At 38.4% G+C, this 20,440-nt stretch overlaps 1 protein-coding gene across 1 annotated transcript in view; it reads left to right on the top strand.

Moving 5' to 3' along the window:
* Positions 1–13,299, top strand: part of UBE3D (ubiquitin protein ligase E3D) — a 74,343-nt gene extending 61,044 nt beyond the window's left edge. Inside the window, exon 10 of the mRNA XM_056488504.1 lies at positions 12,353–13,299. Coding sequence (XP_056344479.1) covers positions 12,353–12,373 — 21 coding nt within the window. The 3' untranslated portion in view covers positions 12,374–13,299. The remainder of the gene's footprint in view (positions 1–12,352) is intronic.
* Positions 13,300–20,440: the final 7,141 nt, after the last annotated feature.

The raw sequence follows: 20,440 nt of genomic DNA, 5'->3' as shown, positions 1-20,440 counted from the left end.
AAGAGAGTTCTCTGTCATCACTTGTTTTAAAATCTTTCTTACTCTCTTGCTAATTTAATAGACTTCTCTCTCATGGGTGACTACTGACAAGAAATACTTAGAAAGGATGCAATTTAAATGTACTGAAGTCAAAGTTAATTGCATTAAACCTTCTTAAAATGCAAGAATCATACAATACCAGGAAAATAAACATCTAGCATGCAGAAATTACATTACTACATTCTTTCTCTCAGTTATTTTACAGGCACGCTTTTTCGTAATGGAAGACATAAGGGACCTCAGTATAGTCTAGACAACAATTTTAATTTCTTATTATGTTCTCAGTCAAACTTTTGACTTTTGATGTTCAGTCATGCTGAGAGTTCCAGAGCTGGGGGCTCATGATGGCCCATGGTGTCTCCATAGTTAAGTTTTATTTATTTTCTACATCACGTCTTATTTTTACATGAATGTGACAATAAAACAAATTAATAATGAACCTCATACATATTTCAACACCTACTACACCACAAATATTTGCTTTTAAAAATCTTCACTTTATTTACTTTTGTATGAAATTAATAGTAAATCTTGATGAAAAGAGGTTTAATTTGCAGGATTGATGTTTGAGCACAGTCTGCTTTCAAAAAAAACTGCTTGAAAGCTTTTATCTTCAATTATCTTATTGCTAAAGGAAAAATATTCAAAAATGGTAAATACTGTAATTTTTGTGAAGCTTCAAGGTCAGTAACTGTTCTTTTTACCAAGAAAACATCTGTTTCATGAGTTTGAGCCTTAAAATTGATGGTTTCAGCTTTTGTTCTGATTGCAGCTGGCAAAAGAATGTGCTCAATCCCTAGAAATAAAAATCAGTTTGACCTAGTAACGGCTATAGGGATCTTAGAGACCAGAAATCCACACCGTAAAAATACCTGCTATAATTTAGGAGCTCAGATCTCACTAAGAGTGGCCTTTAAATCCTACACCCTTTAGAGGCTTTGAAAATGTTTTATTACCCAACCAGTGTTAAGCAGTGTTTACTGAATGCTTGGCCATTTAATAGGCGTCATGAGATTGTACAGGAATGGGATGACTGGGGGCCAAAGGACAGCCCTAGTCAGACTCTAACTCCTGGGAATGAATCACAGTGGCAAAAGACATTTTCCTAAATATCCCTTAGTTATTGTGGTTTTATGTTTTCTCCTGTGTTTGTCTGTTTCACAGGATACAAATTAATGCGTTATATAATTTTTTTCCTTCATCTTCTTGCTTCGTGCTTTTATTGTAGCCATATCATCTTCTAAACACCTGTTCCTGTTTTAACTCAGTCTAAATCTCTTGCCAAAAGCTGAACTCTGGTAGGAATGCAGAAGTCCCAATAAGGTGTTAAAAATAAAATGGTAGTTGATACTTAAATACCCATTTATATACACAAACAAATTAATCCTCATACCTCATGCAGGGAGGTATTTATTCTCATTCCAGTTTTAACTGCCAGGAAGCAAAGAGAGAATTTAAGCAGCTAATTTTTCAAACTTGCTTTTTTTCCATAAAGTTTTCAAAAGATAACCAAATGAAGATGTGTTCAACCTATCTAGTTTCAAAGTGTTACATAACTGTGCCACATTCTCCTTCAAACTCCTCCACTGTTTTCTTTAGAGTTTTGGTAGATTTGACTGTTCAGATTGCATGTAAAAATAAAGATTGTGTGTAAATGTGAGCATATAACTAAATAAAATATTTCATTTATTTCTGTTCTCTAGTGCATCCATTCTATGTTGTGCTCTCTCTGACCTTTCCTCACGTCTTACTGGTATTTCAAATCATATGTCAGGTAGCATTTGGTTTTGGTATGTTGAAAAATGGGTGTGCACACAGGAGGTGGCCATGTCTGACACTGGTGGCATTGAGTATGTGACAAGATATCCCAGAATTTTCAGCATGACATCACAGCTCCTGTAGCATTTGCTAAGGGAGACTTAGAAACCCAGTTTACATCTGTGTGCTGGTTTCTATGGTATAACTAACTATCAACATTGCAGGATATGAAGAGGGTAGACCACTTCTTGGCTTTCAGGGCTTGGTAGTTTTTCTTTTGAGTTAAAAATTGTAACACTGTAGAGACAAAAGCAAAATTAAACTGCAATTATACTCTCCAGGCCATCAGCAAGTAGAATATTAACCAGAGTGGTTGGCTTGTGGCCTCTTTGTTTGTAAAGCACCATACCACAGTAGTTTTTAATAAATCTTTTCCCAACAATCTGTTTGAAGGCAGAACATGTGACCTCTGGTGCTGCTCTATAATTTCCCATGTGAGTTTTACCTGTCTATTGGGGTTTTCTAAGGCATTTCAGTGTGAGACATGAGAAGGTTGTCTTATGATTGGCTTCAAACATACTCTGAACAATGACCTAAATTTGGACAGAGAGAAAGACTGATTTTCATTAAATTAAAATTCAAAGGTGCACTGACCTTCAACATTAATGTCTCTGGCATCTTGCCAGTGGGGAATCCTGGAGATAACTGTATTGCTATTACACTGGGAGTTAAGGAGAGTGTGAGGGAAACTCAATTTCTTTGGTTGATGCCTGTGTGATAGCCTTGTTAATTACATCCCTTTTATTTAGTGCAAATGCTTGCCTACACTTCAATTTGTAGCAAGATATACTGCTTTCTCCTCCTTTCTTCTTAGGTTTCCTGCTCAGTTCCTCTTTAGCTTTCCACCATGTTTCTTCTAAACCTGAAATAATCTTAGCCTGTTGTTTTGCTGCTATAACAGGCAAGGGAATTGAGGGGAGAAAAAAGACAAGAAACATAAGCAAGGAAAGGCATCTCTAGCCAGGCCCTGAAGGGGATTCTGGCTTCTAGATTTTACCTGCTGCTGCAGCTGGGAAACAAATAACTATTTTTGTAGTAATCTGGCTTTTCCTGGAGAAACTGTGAGCAAGACTTTATCTCCTACTGCAGTATATCTTACATAGTACAGGCTGAAGGTAAATCTTGATGAAAGGTGTATTGTGTGAGTTTAAGGGAAGGATTGATTGGAATGAGGAAAAAGTTGTTAGGAGTAGTGGTTAAAAATAGGAGAAAGATGCTTTGAGTTACTGTGGGGAATGATTCAATAACAGGGAATAATAGAGAAAATGTTAGTTTATGGTGAAGGGATCATTTGAGCTGGAAAACTAAGCTGGCAGTAGAAGACTATATTATTCATTTTTCTGGTTTGGATGATGCAGCACTTGAAAGTTGCCTTTCTGTTTTAGAGTATGCTATAGTATTTCATGGCTAAAAGGAGAGGGAAGGACACAGTTGCCATCTTAAAATCCAATTGTGTTACTGTGTAGTAAAGACCTAAAACCAGTTCTTTGCCTTCAGATATGTTAGCACTTCCCTCTTTTTGAGACATAATGGGGTTGAAATAGAGCAAGAGAGTATTTTGGTGAGATGGAATGCTTCATAAATTTTGTTGCAGAGAGTATCACCTAAGAGCATCTAATTGAGAGCAGCAGCCATGCAAATGACTAGAACATCACACATCTGGGTAAGCCAGCATCTAATCAAAGATGTAAGTGCATAGTGTGCTGTGAAACACACCTGACATGCACCATACTTTATCAGCTTAATTTTGAGAGAGGAGATTCACTGTTTATGAGAGGTTATGTGGCCACTTAGCTGGCTTTATTTATTCTCTCTGGAATTAGGTACAATTCACTTGCATCATGGTCAACAAAATAAATCCATACATTTCTCTGTTTAGACCTTTGTTTTATAAGACAGCAGACTATTCATAGTGTCTTGTTCAGGGTATTTTTCATCCTCATTTTTGATGCTGAAATACTATAAAAGGTGCAGCTGCTGAATGCCACAGCAACACCAGTGTGTCAGTTCTTTCTCTTTCTGGGGAAGATACAGCAGTATATTATTGATTCTGATCAGTTGAAACAGATTCCCAAGAATCTGTGGCATGAGAGCTGCAAAAACAGAGCAGAGGTTTAGAGTGGCTTGGCTTTCAGGGAATCACACAAGAGCAAGTCCTGCTGTGACAGCAGACTGTGAGTGTGGAATGGCCCACTGGAGTGCAGGGCTTGGAAAGCAGACCCACCCTCCTCCACTTCAGCCTCATGACACACCTTTCAGCAGGGCTAAGATTTTAGAAGCTGCATCATGTTTCAGTTTGGGCTGCCAGGCATTAATTTCTTCACATCTCTAGCTTTAGGATACAGCTGGTATGCAGTTAATTGACATAGCAGCTTGCAGTGCCTCGTTTTGTTTTTTTTTAGGTTAACCTGTGTTTCACAACTGCCCATGCATATATGTGCTTAAACAAATGTTTTTCTGTTTAAAACCACCTGATGCAGAAACATATGTGCTGCTCTGACTGCATTGATTAGACTTCATCTGGTGTGACTAAGAAAATCCTGATTCCATGGGGTTTTTAGCTCAGTTTGCTTTGTATCAGTAATTGCAATGCAACATTAGCACCCAGTTATGCCCCCTGTTGTGGTTTACATTCAAGAAAGTGTATGTAAGACTAACAAAGGTAAATAATGCTGCTATTTCTGTCCCTGTCTTAATGATGGGTACCACAAGAAGTAACATCTGTTGTGGAAATAAAAATAGTACAGGCTAATGAGGAAGGTTTGGCAGAAAATAAAATAAAGTCATGAAGTTTTGGGGCTTCTAAATGTGAAGAAACAAAAAGATTAATAGCCATCTTGTCCTGCAAGAAAGCAAACCCAACAAAACTACTTGATCTAAAATTCTAAAGAATTGCTTGTCTTCAAATAAGCTAAAAACATGCAGAGATTTATCATCTTCTGTTTTTGGAACTGCCAGTGGTTTTCTCCCTAAAGTTTCAGCAAGCTTCATCATGCAACTGTTAACAATAGCAAAGTGATAGCTTGCAGTACATGTGCACAGCCTGGTACTTTGGAGGAATCTCTTGCTTTTTCTCATTTATCTCTGCCACATTTCAAATCTGGCTTCATTATTAAAAGAGATTAATGCTTTAGGAAGTATTTCATTGAAAGAATGCATGCTGATTTATAGATGGATTTATTTCTTAAATCCTAGAGGTACATTATCTGATTGAGAAATCATATTTAAAGAAAGAAACCTTTGCTTTGGTTGAAATTAATTCCACTGGAGATTGAATGAAAGGAATCTAATTCTCTTTCTGCTCGGTTGTTTTGGTTGTATTTCACATTTTCTCCAGCTTGGACAGAAGAACTGATTTATCAGAGTGATGCTCTAATCAGTTTCTTCCTGCTTTGAAAACTGGAAAGCCCACACATGTGCTTTTCATGTTGTACAGCAGAGGATTTACCTTTCCCCAGCCTTCTCCTAGGACTTCTAGGGAATTTCACTCTTCAGATGATAGGTCTGCTGAAGCCAGGTTCTTCCCAGCTTTCATTGCCACCTCTGTTCCTCTGCTTCTTTGGTAGCATAGCACTGACCAAAATTATGTTTCCTGTAAGACCTTGAAGCTGTTTGAAGCACTTACTCACTGAGATGTGGAATTCTCTGCAGACATATCTGCTAAAGAATGACCTCAGTGTCCTGTGAAGTGAGTGAGGTAAGGGTTCTTCACACAATGTCCCCTCCTCCATACCCAAATCTGAGCCCTGTAGGGATTAGTGGATCAGACTTCAAAGCCACCATTCCACATACCTTTGTTCTTAAACCCAGTTTGCAGGGTTTTAGTTTGTCAGGATAGCATGGTTCCACAATCTGTGCTTCTGCTGGCTTCATTATTGCCTCGATGACATAGTCCTGTGCAGCACAGTGCTGCTGTGTTTGGCTGAGAGAGTATTCTGGACGTATTTTAGTTTCTGTCTCCTTTGGAACTTGACCATGGTAGTGATAGTCATGAACGCTTTTAGATTGACTCTATAAATTTTTGTTATTTCATTAAATGTTTTAAACTTGGCTTCTACTACTGTATCTGTTCTGTCAATCTGTAGTATTGTAGTATTGCTTTAGTGACCTTTTCAAGGGACTCATATTCCTCTAGAGCTGTGACCCAAGGTTCAGCTATTATCACAAGTGCCTGCAGTACAGAAGAAAAAAGAACTAGCCAGTGTAACAGAGGTTACACCTTTGCTGCTGGAGTGTAGCCAGTGAGTTTGCAGGCTACTGGGGGGCCCTATGAGCCAATGTATATGTTTTCATATATACGACAATATATATATTTGTCAAGGTGTATATATATATATATACCTACCTTGACTTATACTGTCAAGGTGGGCTCATCTCAATGATTGATGGGTTTGATCATCTTAGAGGTCTTTTCCAACCATAATGATTCTGTCTCTGACTCCTCTCATTCTTCTAGTAGTGAACATGCTGTTTTACTCTCCAATTTCCTCTAAAAATGCCTTTGCTTTCCCCAAAAGCCACTCCAGAGATCTAGGGGTAATATGCAACAGCTTGGTAACATTCAAGTCTGGAAAAGACAGCTGCTTTTGTATGGGTCTGTGGATTCAGTGGGAGCAAGTGTAAATATAGCAGTTAATGTTCTCTCACGTCTCTGCTCATCTAATGCCATCTGCTTTGTGTCCATTCATTCACACTGGTGCCAAAATGTATTTCTGGAACAGGGTATTTGTGCATCAGCAGACTTGATCCCAGATTGTTAGGTGAGAACAAATACATAAAATGTATGGTGTGGGTAGGCAGGTGAACTCTTAAGATTTAATGTGGCTATTTATAATCAGCCATTGCCTGTAGTTGCTAATCCACAGGGTAATGGTAGCAGTTACAAGTTGTCACTGCTGTCCTGGTGCAGGAATGGAAGGAGCACTGTTTCCTCTCTGGGAAAGGCCTTATTCCTTTGACTGCTTGTCCCTTTTAAGCACCTGTGGCAACACCAAACTTCTTGCTGAGTTAATCAGAAATCAAATATTTATAAAGCTGGGACCTAGACATGGTGCAGATGCCTTAATCCTCCCACTCATTCATCTGTCTTTATTTTACAGGAGTGAGAAATGTGTCAGGCAGGGTTATGGCCTTCTCTGTCTGTTTATGCACATTGTCCCTGTAGTGGTATTAGTGCATTATTAAATATGGGGATAAGGGATATGTAGGTTCAGTTATATTCACACAAACACGTTTATATCACTTTCTCTGATTCTTTTTCCAAGGTAGAAGTGTATTCTATGTACAGGGCATCTTGACTACAATATAACTGCAACCACACAAGCAGTTGTACTAGCTGTAGTTATTAAGGCTTAAACCATAGCACTTATCACTAGCCATAACATTTGTAGCAATACAAATCTGGATGTGAATTAGACTGGTCTGAGGCTTTGAGTATGTTATCTTTTAAATCCAGCTGTACATGTGGAAAAAACACTATTCTCAGCTTTTCACTCTGATTTCCACCAGTGATTTGTTTCTCCCCTGTGATCTGCCAGCAGAATTGTTTGTGTGAGCCCTTCCTTTCTTGTTTCTAGGATAAACCCATCCATTTAGTCAGTCTGGTTTCACCAGACACTAGGAGAAACTCTGAAGTGGTCTTTTGTGGGGAGAGAGGAATGGTAACTTGCAGCAGAGAGGCACTATGAGCCTGTGAGATTAATATCATCCAGCACAGCTGGATCTAGGGGCAGAGGTCTGCCCACAGCTGTCCTTGTCTTTTTGGGAAGGTTATTCTCTTCCTGTGCACATGGATAGCATGGCATTGCTTGATTACCTGTCAGCCTTGAGTGGAAGTAAATACAGCATTTGATGTTGATTGTAGGCTGTAGCCTTGCTGGTGTGTAATCAACGTTTCCTCTGCAGTCGTTTCATCACGCCCGATTTCACACTAGCACATGTGCAGGATTAAAGTGTGGGTATCCATCTATGTACAGGCTGTCTGTTGCAGTAGATATGATTTAAGATAGCCATGTAAATTGTGTTCTTCTAAAACACAATGTGGCACTATGAACTGTGAGTGGTAGTCTTTAAAAATTGGTCTCATGTTCAAAGAAGACAACAGTAAAATGCCTTTTATACATTTAAGCTTCAGGTTTGAGCTGGCTGGTGTTCTTTGTTGTGCAGTGGAAAAAACCACAGCAGTCATATTTTAGGAAGCATTCAGAGATTTAATTTCTTCTGCTGAAACTGAAGCATACATAACTACTTTCAACCCACTATTTTACTTTATAATTATGCAGGAGTAAACAGAAGTACAATTCCCTCTCTAGAACTGAAGAGAAATTCTGTATCTTTTACATACTTTTGTTTAGCTCTTAGGAGAGACATAGGTATTAAAAATCCTTCATTGTCAGCTTTGAGAGACATACATAGGTATTTTTATGCACCATTCACTTGGACTCCTTAGAAAAGAAGATAACAGTTTCAAATCTTGTGTTACAACATGAGAATGCAACTTTTGACATATTATTTCCTTTCGTATGGAAGTAAGGATCTGGCTTCTGTTATGGTTCTTGCAGCTGATTCAAAGATTGAACTGCTTTTTCCTTGCTTAGCTGATTTGCAAATTGCATTTCTTTAAAATATGTTATTTAGCTGCTTCTATCACACTCCTGCTTCTCCTACAGCAGTCATGCACTCTGGCAGCTCACCTAGTTTTAGCACTTAGTAGAAGAGATTTCACCAGCAGCTTCAGCCATCTGGAAACACCTTCTTTTATCTCTAAATTCATTAGGTCTCCATATTTTTAAAAATATTTTCAGAATTTGCAACTGTTTTCTTTCATCTTTTACTCCTCAGTGTTTGGGCATATTTCACTTGACCAGGTTGCCCAGGGCAAGTGGGATTTGAACTAGATAATCTTTATGGTCTCTTCCACCCTGAACCATTCTATGGTTTTCCTGAGAAAGCCAAGAGAGCACATGAATATCACCACATGGATCTCTTAACTTGTCCTGACTACAAGAGATTTTAACAATGTTGATGCTGCTTTACTGTTTACCAAAAGAGTGATTTTGTAAGATGTATCTATTGTTCATATGTCTGTGGTGCTCTGGTGCTCCCTTCATATTGATATCTCTTCAAATGCTTGAAAATGTTGATTTTATTTTGTTCATTATCCAGAGATCTTGGCAGCTTCTGGCTCTGTGGAAGCTAATGGGATAGAGGGGCTGAGATGCACTTGATACTCTGTGACAGAGTAAGATTAAATCTTCAGAAATAATTGAGAGAAAAGGAAAAAAAACAGTGTCTCCTGTCATAGAAGCATGGATGGTAGAGTACATAAATTGTTCTTAAGAGTGGATTAATACTGGCTCTCCTGAATGCTTTAAGAAGCAGACAGTGTGCTGAGGTAAGGTCAATAAAAAAAACTGATTAGAGAACTGATTTTTATTCTGAATATAGTAATAAACCTTTGTAGATGAGATAACTGTGTAGCACATTATTTTTCTTTCAAAATGCACTCATAGCAGTGAAATATTGGATGTGCAGACTTTGCTGAAGGCATTGCTACTAAAGCTGGAAGAAGCTAGTAGTTGTCTGTCTTGTAGAGAAATTATCCCAATAAATGGTAATTCATTTATTATGTAGAACATATTGTTTACTGCTTTTTAGATATCCAACTGCATCTACAGTAGCAGTATAATATTTAATATGCTTCATATTGAACTTTGGATGGATAAGGTGAAACTTCTTAAGTGGTTTCGTTTCAGTTGATTTTGTTTTGAAGTACTTTCATGGGCTGCAGGTGTTTATTTTAAACAGCTTGATTTGCATTTTTTTTGCTGGTATGTCAGCTGTAGGAATGATCTAATGTGCTCTTTTCATTCACATTGGTAGTAAATATAAAAACAGACAGTAATAAATTATTACTTTTGTTGCTTTTCAGTTTATTGGGCAGTAGGAAAGCCTAGCAGTCTAGGGAAGCATTATGTTGCAAATAAGTCTCTCAAAGGAGAAGAAAAGTGTATTTCATGCATTATAAAATATAGCAAGCAGTCAAATTAAACAAATATATCCACTCTAATGGCACTTCAAAACTGTGTAGCAGAGGAGTCTGCAATCTCAAACAGAAAACTCTGCTTAAAATTTTGAGTCTTGTGTATTGAGGTGGTTATTGCTTTTCTTGATTTTTCTATTTTTTCCTTGCAATGCAAGGACAAATCTCCCACATTGTTAAAGTCAATGTGAGTTTTGTCTTTGATTTGACTGGTGCCAGGGTTTCATCCCTAGCCTGTATAACTTACGTCTCTTCCACAGAGGTAAAATTTTATATTTGCTCATAGTTATGTATATGTCTCTATTCATTTGAGCAACTAAATCATGGTAAAGGTAACAAGCATATTGATTTTGCTTTCAATTTTTGTCTTTGAGGGTGTGAATCTTTGACATGGTGGATAAATTTCCCTACATGATGAATAGTCTCTGGCTTTTAAAATACTCCTTGGTTGAGCTAACAGAAATTATTTTGATGTAGCAGCTTACTGCTGGAAAATGCTGATGAAGCTGAAAAAAACCCCTTTATGGGAACGTGTCAGTGTGATGGGATTTTCATGAGAAAGGATGCCAACTTCCACCCTGGCCAGCCACCTGCTTGCTGGCAAGGTTTGCCTATAGCTGTGTCTGAAAATGTATGTTCTTTAAATCACAGAATCAGAGAATGGTTTGGCCTGGGCTGGAAGGGACCTTAGAGATCCTCTTGTTCCAGCCTTCCGCCACAGGCAGGGACACCTCTCACAAGACCTGGTTACTCAAAGCTCCATCCAGCCTGGCCTTGAGCACTTCCAGTGATGGGGCATCCACAGCTTCTCTGGGCAACCTGTACCAGACCCTTACCATCTTTACAGCAAATAATTTCTTCCTTATGTTTAATATAGGACATGAAAATTTTTGCTTCTGAATTTTAGTTCCAGTTCAGAAGAAGAAAAGAATTATTTGGAAATGTGGGAGCTTTCAGGGATCTCACTTTTGTTTTCTGTACAAGCCCTTCCATGCAATAACTGCAGTTTTCTACTAGGTTGTTGCTGTTAGTCTTGGAGTAGCAAAAGAGTGTTCAGGAAGAGATTTTGCATGATTTTTTATTGTATTCTTAACCAAGAATTGTCATGTCCCATTCATGCCTTGTAGATATGTTATTTACACATGAATCCTTTGTGTGACTGATTCTCTGAGAACCATCTTAGATATGTTAAAAATTGCCTTTTTTTTTTTTTTCTTTATAGCAGACATATCACTCTCTCTTAAACATGCTTTAGGTACAGGATCCAGAAGGAGTGTTTTAACTCTGATTTATTCTCTGTTCTGAATACTCAGTGGTATTTTGTGTTTGCATTCAATTCCTTCTGGTTGATCATGCTTCATGAGTTTTTTAGTCACAGCATCAAATAGAGTGGTGATTGAGGGTCAGCTCTGAGAATCCAAAGTTGTCACTGATGATAATTTTAATCTTCACTTAAGTGACTGTTGAAAACTCTTGCACAGAACAAAGAGGAAGTATCTGTCTCAGAAGTTTTTTTCTTGTGTGTTTTTCATCAGACAGGAGAAATAGATTTTATCTTTTCAGAAGACAGTTGTATAACCTGGTAGTCATTTTTCTTTCTTTCTTCTTGTGTTTTTGTGAAGGCATCTGTACATCTGTTTTTCTGTCTTTGTGATCAGCAAAAAATATGTGAAGCAATCTCCTTGGCAGATAAGAATCTGGATGTGTCATTTTCAGTCATCTAAGTTAACTTTCTGCATTAGTATCCTGCAGATCCTGAAGAAGCTAAACAAAACCAAAACCTTACAGGAGAAACTGCTTGCATGCATGTAACCAAGAACAAATGAGTTTGGGACAGCAGAAATCCTGTAGGTCCCTTGTATTTGATAGATCACCTTCCCTCTAAATAGCTGTTAGACAGTTAGTCCACTAAAGAGAAGATTTACATCATTTGCTATCTTCTCATCATTTTCTAGAAGTATTTGTCTTCTCCCCTCGGATAAGATTTTGTTTCCTGGTTATTTCAAAATGTAAGACATTTTTCATTATGACTTTGTACTTTTCATCATAACTTTGGGATCAGGATTTGACTTACAGTGACAGTACTGTTCAAACAAACTAGTATTCAGACAAAATAGGGAATGTATCAAAGATTTAATCTAAGCTAGTTTCAAAATACTATCAAATAGCCTTTTAAGTTAGATGAGATAAACATTCTTTGTTATCCTGGGGAAAAAAGTTTCAGTTCTGCAACATAGGCAATGCATGAGCAAAAAAAAGTTTGGGAATTTTTAGGAGAGATGTTAGGTAGAGAAGAGGTGGAAAAATAACAATACAGCCTCTGTTTTCTCACTGCATTGGTGTGTTATTAAGTAAAAAGATTATTATAATTTGTAATTTCTATGGATAGAAGCATCTTTATTTTACTTGCAGTGTTGAAAATAATTACAGTATTGTTTTTGCTTCCTTTTGTAGGTTGCCTTTTTAAAGATGTGAAGAACGAAGATACCTGTGTTGAAAATGGTTGTTAGATTTATTTCCAGCAGAAATGTGTGCAGACAACTTCCAATGGTGGGACTTCTAGAAGAAAATCCCCTGGCAATACAAAAGAAAATGGGATGGGGTGGGTGGGTGTATTCTTCATATCTGAATGTGTTTCAAAACCAAATATAGAGTTGACTTTTATATCTAGTGCATTCTTAGATGTCATTCTAAGAGTGACTTACCTGTCACTCCTATGGCATCCAGCTGGGATGACTGTTACCATGTCTTCACTGCCAAAAAGAAATTCCCTATGTGTCTTGTACTACCTTTACCAGTCTTTAATAGCAATGTATATATCCTTAGGAAAGTTCACAACTGGTAGCAAATATTTAAAATGTCATGGATACTAATGTGAGTTCTTTACCTTCTTTGTTCTGGTGAAGTTAGAGGTCCACCTTTAAAACATAAAATATGTTTCTTTGTAAAACTTACATGTTTATCATGTATGTTGTTTCAGAATTAAGGTTTACCTCTCTGCTTGAGAGTGAAGGAGGACAGTTTCTGCATTCCTACACCATATGTAGATTTTAAGAGAATTGATAATGTTTTGGAGAATCAAGATTTTATGGTTATTTGGAATAATTATTATTATTATTATTATTTCAAGGAAAATTAATGTGCTCTTTACTTATTAAATGGTCTTAACATAGGAAATGGTCCTACGAAGTGTTGGACACCTTGGTTTTACACATCCAAAGACAAGGAGCTGAGGCCTCACAGCACCCACTCTGGACATAATTTTTCTGTTGTTATTTTAGTTTTCAGTATTAAAGGAAGAACAAAATTATTCTGACTTTTGTATTCAGCTGCAAGATATTTTGTCTATGCACCAATGTTGAGTCATTTTATGAATAAAATATTTTTTCTAATTTAGTTTACCATTTGTTCTGCCTAATTTCTGTGACAGTTTCAGCTTCCCAGAGTATGACTGAACAATTTGCAGGAGCAAATAATTCATACCACACCAAAATATTCCAGCTGTAAAATGCTTTTCAACCTCTTTAAATGACCCCTGATCTTATTTTGCATGTATGGAACAACTTTCTTCATAACAGCCACTGTGGTGCTGTGGTTTGTGACTTCAACATCAATATTTTGACTGTAGTTGAACTTTCTCTTATTTCCCACTCTGCACCCACTTTTCCCAGTAATGAGGGGCAAGAAGCTAGTGGGAGGACACAGCAGGGACAGCTGATCTGAATTGGCCAAGGGGATGTCTTGTACCATACAGCATCAAACACAGCAGTGAAAGTGGTGGTAGAGGAAGAAGGAGGGAGAGGGGTGTCTTCCAAGTTTGTGGTTGCTCAGAGAATACCTGAGCATTGATCTGCTTATGGGGGGTCCTGAGTTTGCCTTTGCATCACTTGGTTCCATTTTTATTTGATTTTTTTTCCCCCCTCTTTATATATTAAACCGTCTTTCAACTCCTGGGTTTTCTTGCTTTTTTCTTCCTGTTCTCTGCCACATAATGCTGGTAAAGGAATGAGTGAGTGGCCAGATGGGTGCTGGCCAGGGTTGACCCACCACAATTGGAGGTAAAGTTGTGAAATCCCCCAAATAAAAAGAATAAATCTCTCTATTCTAGCTGCCCTCCAATTTGGGGATATTTTCCTTCCCCATCTTCTAAATGACCATCATTGCCTGTCTGTGTCTGTACCAGTGTCAGGGCAATTTGACACATTTAGTGCGATTTTTCTCTTTCCTTGATTGTAGTTCTGAGATTTCTACTGACATTTAACTACTGAAATTACTGAGAAATATCAGACAACATATAATAATATACAATTTTCTCATATGTCTTTCCATTTGAAAATAGATTAATTTGGCCTTGTTCAGAAAAGAAATGATCATATGCTCCCCCAGGTACCAGGCAATAGGTTATTCCAAACTCCTGTTTCTGAAGAGAACTTTATTGGGTCTTTTTTCTCCCCTCCTATTTCTTATGTCACCTTTCCTACTGAGCCAGTTGTGGATTTGAGGTTTGACAGCTTCATTTGACACTTTCTTGAAATATCTCTGCTTTATAAAAGCAAAACTTGGCCTTTGTTACCTTTGCAGTGAACCATGGGCTCTTATAAAAAATGGACTTAGGTTCAGGAAGACGTTGAGTTCCCCTCACAACTTCTTCCTTGACCCTTGCCTACCACAGCTCTTGCCTCCATTTCTCCCTCTGTTGAATAGCATGATATTTTATTTTGTTGCTTGCTTATTAACATCAGCATTTTGAGAAGTGTTGTAATTGCAAAGTACAATTAGTCACTGTGTTATTTGCTTTGCATCCAGTGTTAGTGATACATCTTAGTCTATCTTAGATACCATGTTTGGATACAACCACAATGGAAAGTTTGTTTAGTTTTCGAATGTGCAGACAGTAGCTCCATGAAGATGGAAAAGCAAGCACCAAGATAGGGGCTGGCCTAGAAGCTGTGCCCTTACAAAACATTTGGTCCTTCTTATCTCTTGCCCTCTCTCCCCAGCATCTTTGTCTTTTTCAGTCTGCATTTCTCACTGCAGAAGCTGTCCTAATTTTTGCTTTCTGTAGTGCCAAGCATGATTTTACTCCTGAAGTAATAATAATTAATCAGTGATCCCAACCTGCATTAACTGAGATGTGCATCCTTTCCTAATGCAGTTACCAAATACTGGCACCAAGAAAATATTAAAAATATTAGCTTTAATTCTGATAAGTTATTGGATTATAAAGCTGGCTATGGCTCTGGTGCAGAAAACATGCCTGTCAGACAGTACTGTACTTGCCATTAGCAACAACAGACAACAATATTATTGCTGTCATTAGTAAGTTGCAGGGCAATTACATTTGCTATTTCTTATTAATAAAGGGTGACCATTTAACTGGAATAGTAATTGGTATACCAGATTGAGTCCCAATGGGATTCTTTTAATTCCAGAATTAGGGTGACTTTCTAGCTTTGTTTAAATCCCTAGAGAGGTTAGGATAAACTGAATAACAAATGGGTTAATCAGAGAGCTGTACTGACCTTACCCTATGAGTTGGAGGGCAAGTTCTAGTTTACCTCCATTTTACTTTTCTGTGTAGAGAAACTTTTGTATATAAGGAATAACTTTAATTAAAATTCCCAATAGATGATTCTGCTCTCAAACAATCTGGATTTAAATGCAAATGCTTTCCAGTAATTTTCTTTTTGTTTTTCTGCCTTCATCTTTGTTCCTGCAGAACATCACTTTGTGGTTTCAATTTTAGACTTTGTGTCTATCATTCCTCTCCTAGCTGACTGCACTCCATTATAAATGACAGGTAACTTGTTTGAGGTACTGCTTCAGCTCATCAACCTCATTCCTTTTGGTTTGCCTCCATGGGTTATTTTACTACTGTTGAATCGCTGTCATAGAAGCATTGAAAAATCTGCAGATGAACAAATTATAGAGACACTGAGCAACTCTTGTCTTTTGAAAGAGCTTTAGTTTGTTCATTCAGAGCAGGCTGAATTGCCTCATAGCAGATGCCAGGTAGCATTTGGCAACACTCACAGAATATCAGGAATTTTGCAGGTCTGCATGAAAATGGCTCAGTAGCAACATCTGTGTCTTCTAATACCTGAGTGTGACTCTAAGTGTTGAATGGCATGACAATTTTCTTACTGTGGATAGCAATTGCTGCATCCAGTTCCTACTGTTGTGTGGTTCAGTATGTTTGGATGGTGTTCTCTTAACATAGCAGTAATGCTATTGTCTCACAAGTTTTATTCCCCTCCTGTTGTCTAACACATGAATTGTGCAGGCCAGTTCTGTGTTCTTAGTGATAGATGATGCTTCTACATTCTTACATTCAGTGATGATATAAATATGTATCAATTTGTCAGTGTAAATAGTAGAAAACAGTTTATTTCAAAATAGAAAACATCTATAAGTCTATCTGACACACTTTTAATCACTTCCTTGAAACTGCAAACATTTAATTATTTACCTTCTTTTATGATAACTGGGTTTTCTGTAGTGCAGGCAGTTTGGCACAGCTGCTGATGGGCTCTACCATCCAGTGAGGGGCTTGTGAAACAGACTTTACACCTTCATTACTGACACCAAGTTATTACAACCCCAATGGGCTGGGCATCTTGTCTTTTACTACGTGTGTGTCCTCACTTCTGAATCTCTGACTGTGTCATAAGACTCACGGCTTTCCCATCAACAACAAGGTCATTTTCTCAGCAGTGCAGCTGGGAAAAAAGTCCCTGTGTGGCCATCAGATGAGTTACACAGATGAAGGACAGACCATCATGCACGATAAAGCTGATGTAGCTGTCCCGACTTTAATGGAGTTGTTGCCAATTTATTTCAGCCAAAGATGTTCAGTGTAACAAGAGGGAGATGAAGTCTCTTGTCTTCCCCTGTCAGTCCTGTTTCCGTATATAAAACTGAGTTGGCACACAGATAGAAACAGGCTGACTATGTCTGAGAAAAGCATGAGAACACATCTGGACAGACATGGATTCAGTTCCATCACTGAACCATCATAATGAGAGGGCTCTGCACAGCTCACAAGTGTTGTTCTTGCAAGAAAGGATGTTGGCTGTAAAACAAGAAGAGGGAAGAAAGAAATTCAGTCAGTGCTCTATCAGCTCTACATGGTGGAGTGCTAGGTTAACAGGCTTATTGAGTATATCCATGGTGCTGCAGCTCAACTCTCAACTTCTTTGTCGACCTTTTCAGAAGTTTCTAGTTTCTATCTGTGGCTAATGGGAAGCATGACATGCAACAGTCCAGTTGTATACTTAGTGCAGGCTGTTTGCTCAGATTACTTGACTTGTCCTTTACCAGGCTTTGATTTATGTGGACATAATACGAAAAGGGCAAGAACAGTCCTTTGTCTGAGCTTTGAAAGAAAACTGAGGTATGGGACAATTTATAGCTTGTGCTATGTTGCTGAAAGGAGGTTTTGTGAATTTTTTGGAATAAATATTCTCAAACATGCGAAGCAAGATGAAAATGCACTAAATTAAGAGGCGCCTTTTAAATTTATGGCTATTGGGAAGAAGACATGAATTGCTGTTTTAGTTGATTCACAGTAATTATTAAGATCATATTTTGTGGCTGAGATGCACAAAAACAGCTTGACTGTTGCAACCTCTTATCTCGGGAGCACAAAGAGCAGTGTCTGTTCCGATCCAGCAAGCACAGCTCTGGCACTCAGGCAGTTCTCTGTGCAGGTAAACAAGGCGTGAGCCAGCCCCACAGGGGACATCACACAGCAGAGAGCTCTGTGAGATGCTGAGAAGAAAAATATATTAACAAACTGCCTGAAAGAGGCGTTTGCTCTGTCCTTAAAAGTGCTTTTTAGATTCAACAGGCATATAAAGAAACATCTCGGCAAGCTGAGGGTTTTGGAATTGGCATCATAATTTGCAAATGAAAAGGTGTTTCCTAGGCTGCTTTTTTTAAATGATCACGTGAACGCAAAAGAACATCTTGTCGTACAGTAATGCTGATTTATTTTGCAAATATTTCTAGTTACCTGTGGATTTATTAGTGAATGCATAACAATCTATACCTTCCTCCAGCTCTAGTTTTTGACACTTGCTTAGCAAGAGCCAGCATTTACACAAAAGTATATTATGTAGAAACTAATTGCAATTTTTTTTACGGTTACCAGAAGCCTAGAAAGTAAAGAAGACCTCAAAAGGGCTGTTTGTTTTTTAGTGTATCATTTCACACTTTAATGTGGATTTTTGTCTCCTGCTCCACTAGATAGATGTTGCATTATTAGAATGAACATTTTTTATTTTAGCCATAGAACATAATTTTAAAGTGTTTTTGAAAGACCTGAAATTCAGAACCCATGAGACTTTTCCAACCCTTAAACCCAATCTCCTCTTGTAGATGACACTCTTCCACATGGTTCTCTCTCCTGTGACTACTTTCATATCCTGATCCACCCTAAGACTAATCAGTTAGTTTGATTTTGGTTTTTTCTGTCCTGCTATCCTTACTGAAAACCTGACCCAGAGTCTCATTCTTCTGATAGGAATCTTCTGATATCTGAGGATTTCCTCAGCTGTGGTGCACCTGTTTGTTGTTGTGCCAACAGCATTCTTTAATATAGGCAGTTTTCTTCTTGGGTTCTTAAACCTTATTCTGTGCTTAGGGAACAATTCTGTCTCCTCAATGTTAATTTTATTAATGGTTTCATGCCCAAAGATAAACTTGGCATTCTACCAAATTCTGCGTCTCTACCCTTTTGAATTAATGTCTGTTGTGTGGGAGTGAGCAAATTGTGCATGAGTTGTGCATCTTAGCAAAGAGACATCAATACTTTCTTACTTCTTTTGGCAATACCTCACTTCATGTACTTGTGAGTGCTTCTCTTTCTTCTCAAGTCTGCTGGAGGCTGGCTCACCCCAGCTCTTCTTCTCTTCCATTTCCAGCTGTGGAGACCTAAAGAATGTCATTATTCTCTGGCAGAAGAATCCATTTATTTCATAAGTGCATGATCTCATGCTCTGTGTGTTGATCCTTTCCTTAGTTTTTCTGATCCTCATCTTTATTTATGATGCTTCTGACTGTGACATCAGCAAGTGTTCTTATAACATTTCTAGTGAACCATGTCACTGTGCTATGGTCACTGGTGAAAATGTTTAATAAGATCAGCTTATAGGCAGAACTACTATCCCCTCAAGCCATTTACTTCTCTTTTGGGTTTCTGCTGAGGATTTGAACCTTGAAAGTTCATTTCAGACCTCAGCAGGAGTCAGGATCTTAATGCTGTCCTCCTGAGCCCTCTGCCAGGACTGATCTGCTAAGGAGCATCAGCCCTTCAGGTGTTATTGACACTCACTGGCAGTACTTGTTCCTGCCCGTGCATGAAAGACAAGTGCTCTAGTGAATGGAGTCCTCCTGCTGTGGTAGAGAGGTTTTGGAGTATTATGCACTTGAGCAAATAGGTAAAAATTGCAGATTGTCTCATTCTTATTTAGCACTGGGTGGCTGGTCAATCTGGGGTTGTTTTGTTTTATTTTGTTTTGTTCCAGAGGGATTTGTTAATTTTAGTTTTTGGTACAAAAAGATTGAGATTCCAATGAGAAAATGCTCTTTTAAGAGCACAGTGTTACACTCCATTCTTCTGCTGAGAACACAGCCTGATGATAAACTGAGACCAGGTTATGGGAGTGGGAGCAAGACAGGGATCATATTCTGGTGGTGTTAATGGCAAATGTTGCTGGCCTGAGTTTGGATGCTTGATGTGACAACTTTGATAGCTGTGTCTATAGCATGGCCAATTGAAACTTTTCCTGCCTGAGTGTATAAACTTTCAAAGAGATGTTTGAGAGACCTTAGACAGATCTGTGCTTTGTTTTTTCCATATGTGCCGTTATTTACACCGTGGGCTAATAATAATGCACTGTATCCTGTGTAAGCTTTTTTTAGCTGTGAACTCTCCAGATCTGTCACTCTGCATGGTGGGAGTTTGGCAGCACTGCCATGTCAGAGCAGCTTTGTGCCTTCTGTGACACCCACAGCACCTTGCAAATGTGACCCAGCCTTGCTGTCTGCAGAAAGGAGGTGCAAAGTGCCTGGTTTTCTCCTCTTGTGGGGGTGAGCAGGGAGCAGTGGCTTGCTTCATTTAAACATACAACCTTCTTGGTGACTCTGCTAGAAGTGGTGAGTGACAGAAGTGAGCCCAGGAGCAGAAGGTGTTTGGATTTGCCATGGTTCAGAGTTCCTGTGTAAGGTCCCTCCATAAGTGAAGAGGCCACTGTGAGAAGTTTTTCTCACATGGGAAGTGCAATAGCGATCCTGAGCCCAGGTTTTCAGGTGTTAGGTGTTAGCAGCTGTTAGGTCACTGACAGGTTTTGTTAAAGTCTAGTCGGAGGGAACTTTTTAACCTACAAGCTGTGTTTAAAAACATTTAATATACACCATGCAATTTTTGCCCTGTTGCTAGAAGTGTTTCTCAAATGCAAGCTACACTGATCAGCCAAAGGCTGGTTGGTCTGTCCTCAGGATGTTCTGCATTCCTCTGTCTACCATCCCCAGCTAGAAATG

This window comes from Oenanthe melanoleuca, chromosome 3, assembly GCF_029582105.1.
Source record: "Oenanthe melanoleuca isolate GR-GAL-2019-014 chromosome 3, OMel1.0, whole genome shotgun sequence".
Lineage (NCBI taxonomy): Eukaryota > Metazoa > Chordata > Aves > Passeriformes > Muscicapidae > Oenanthe > Oenanthe melanoleuca.
The sequence above is the reverse complement of the archived record's forward strand: the minus strand, read 5'-3'. Positions and strand labels throughout refer to the sequence as shown.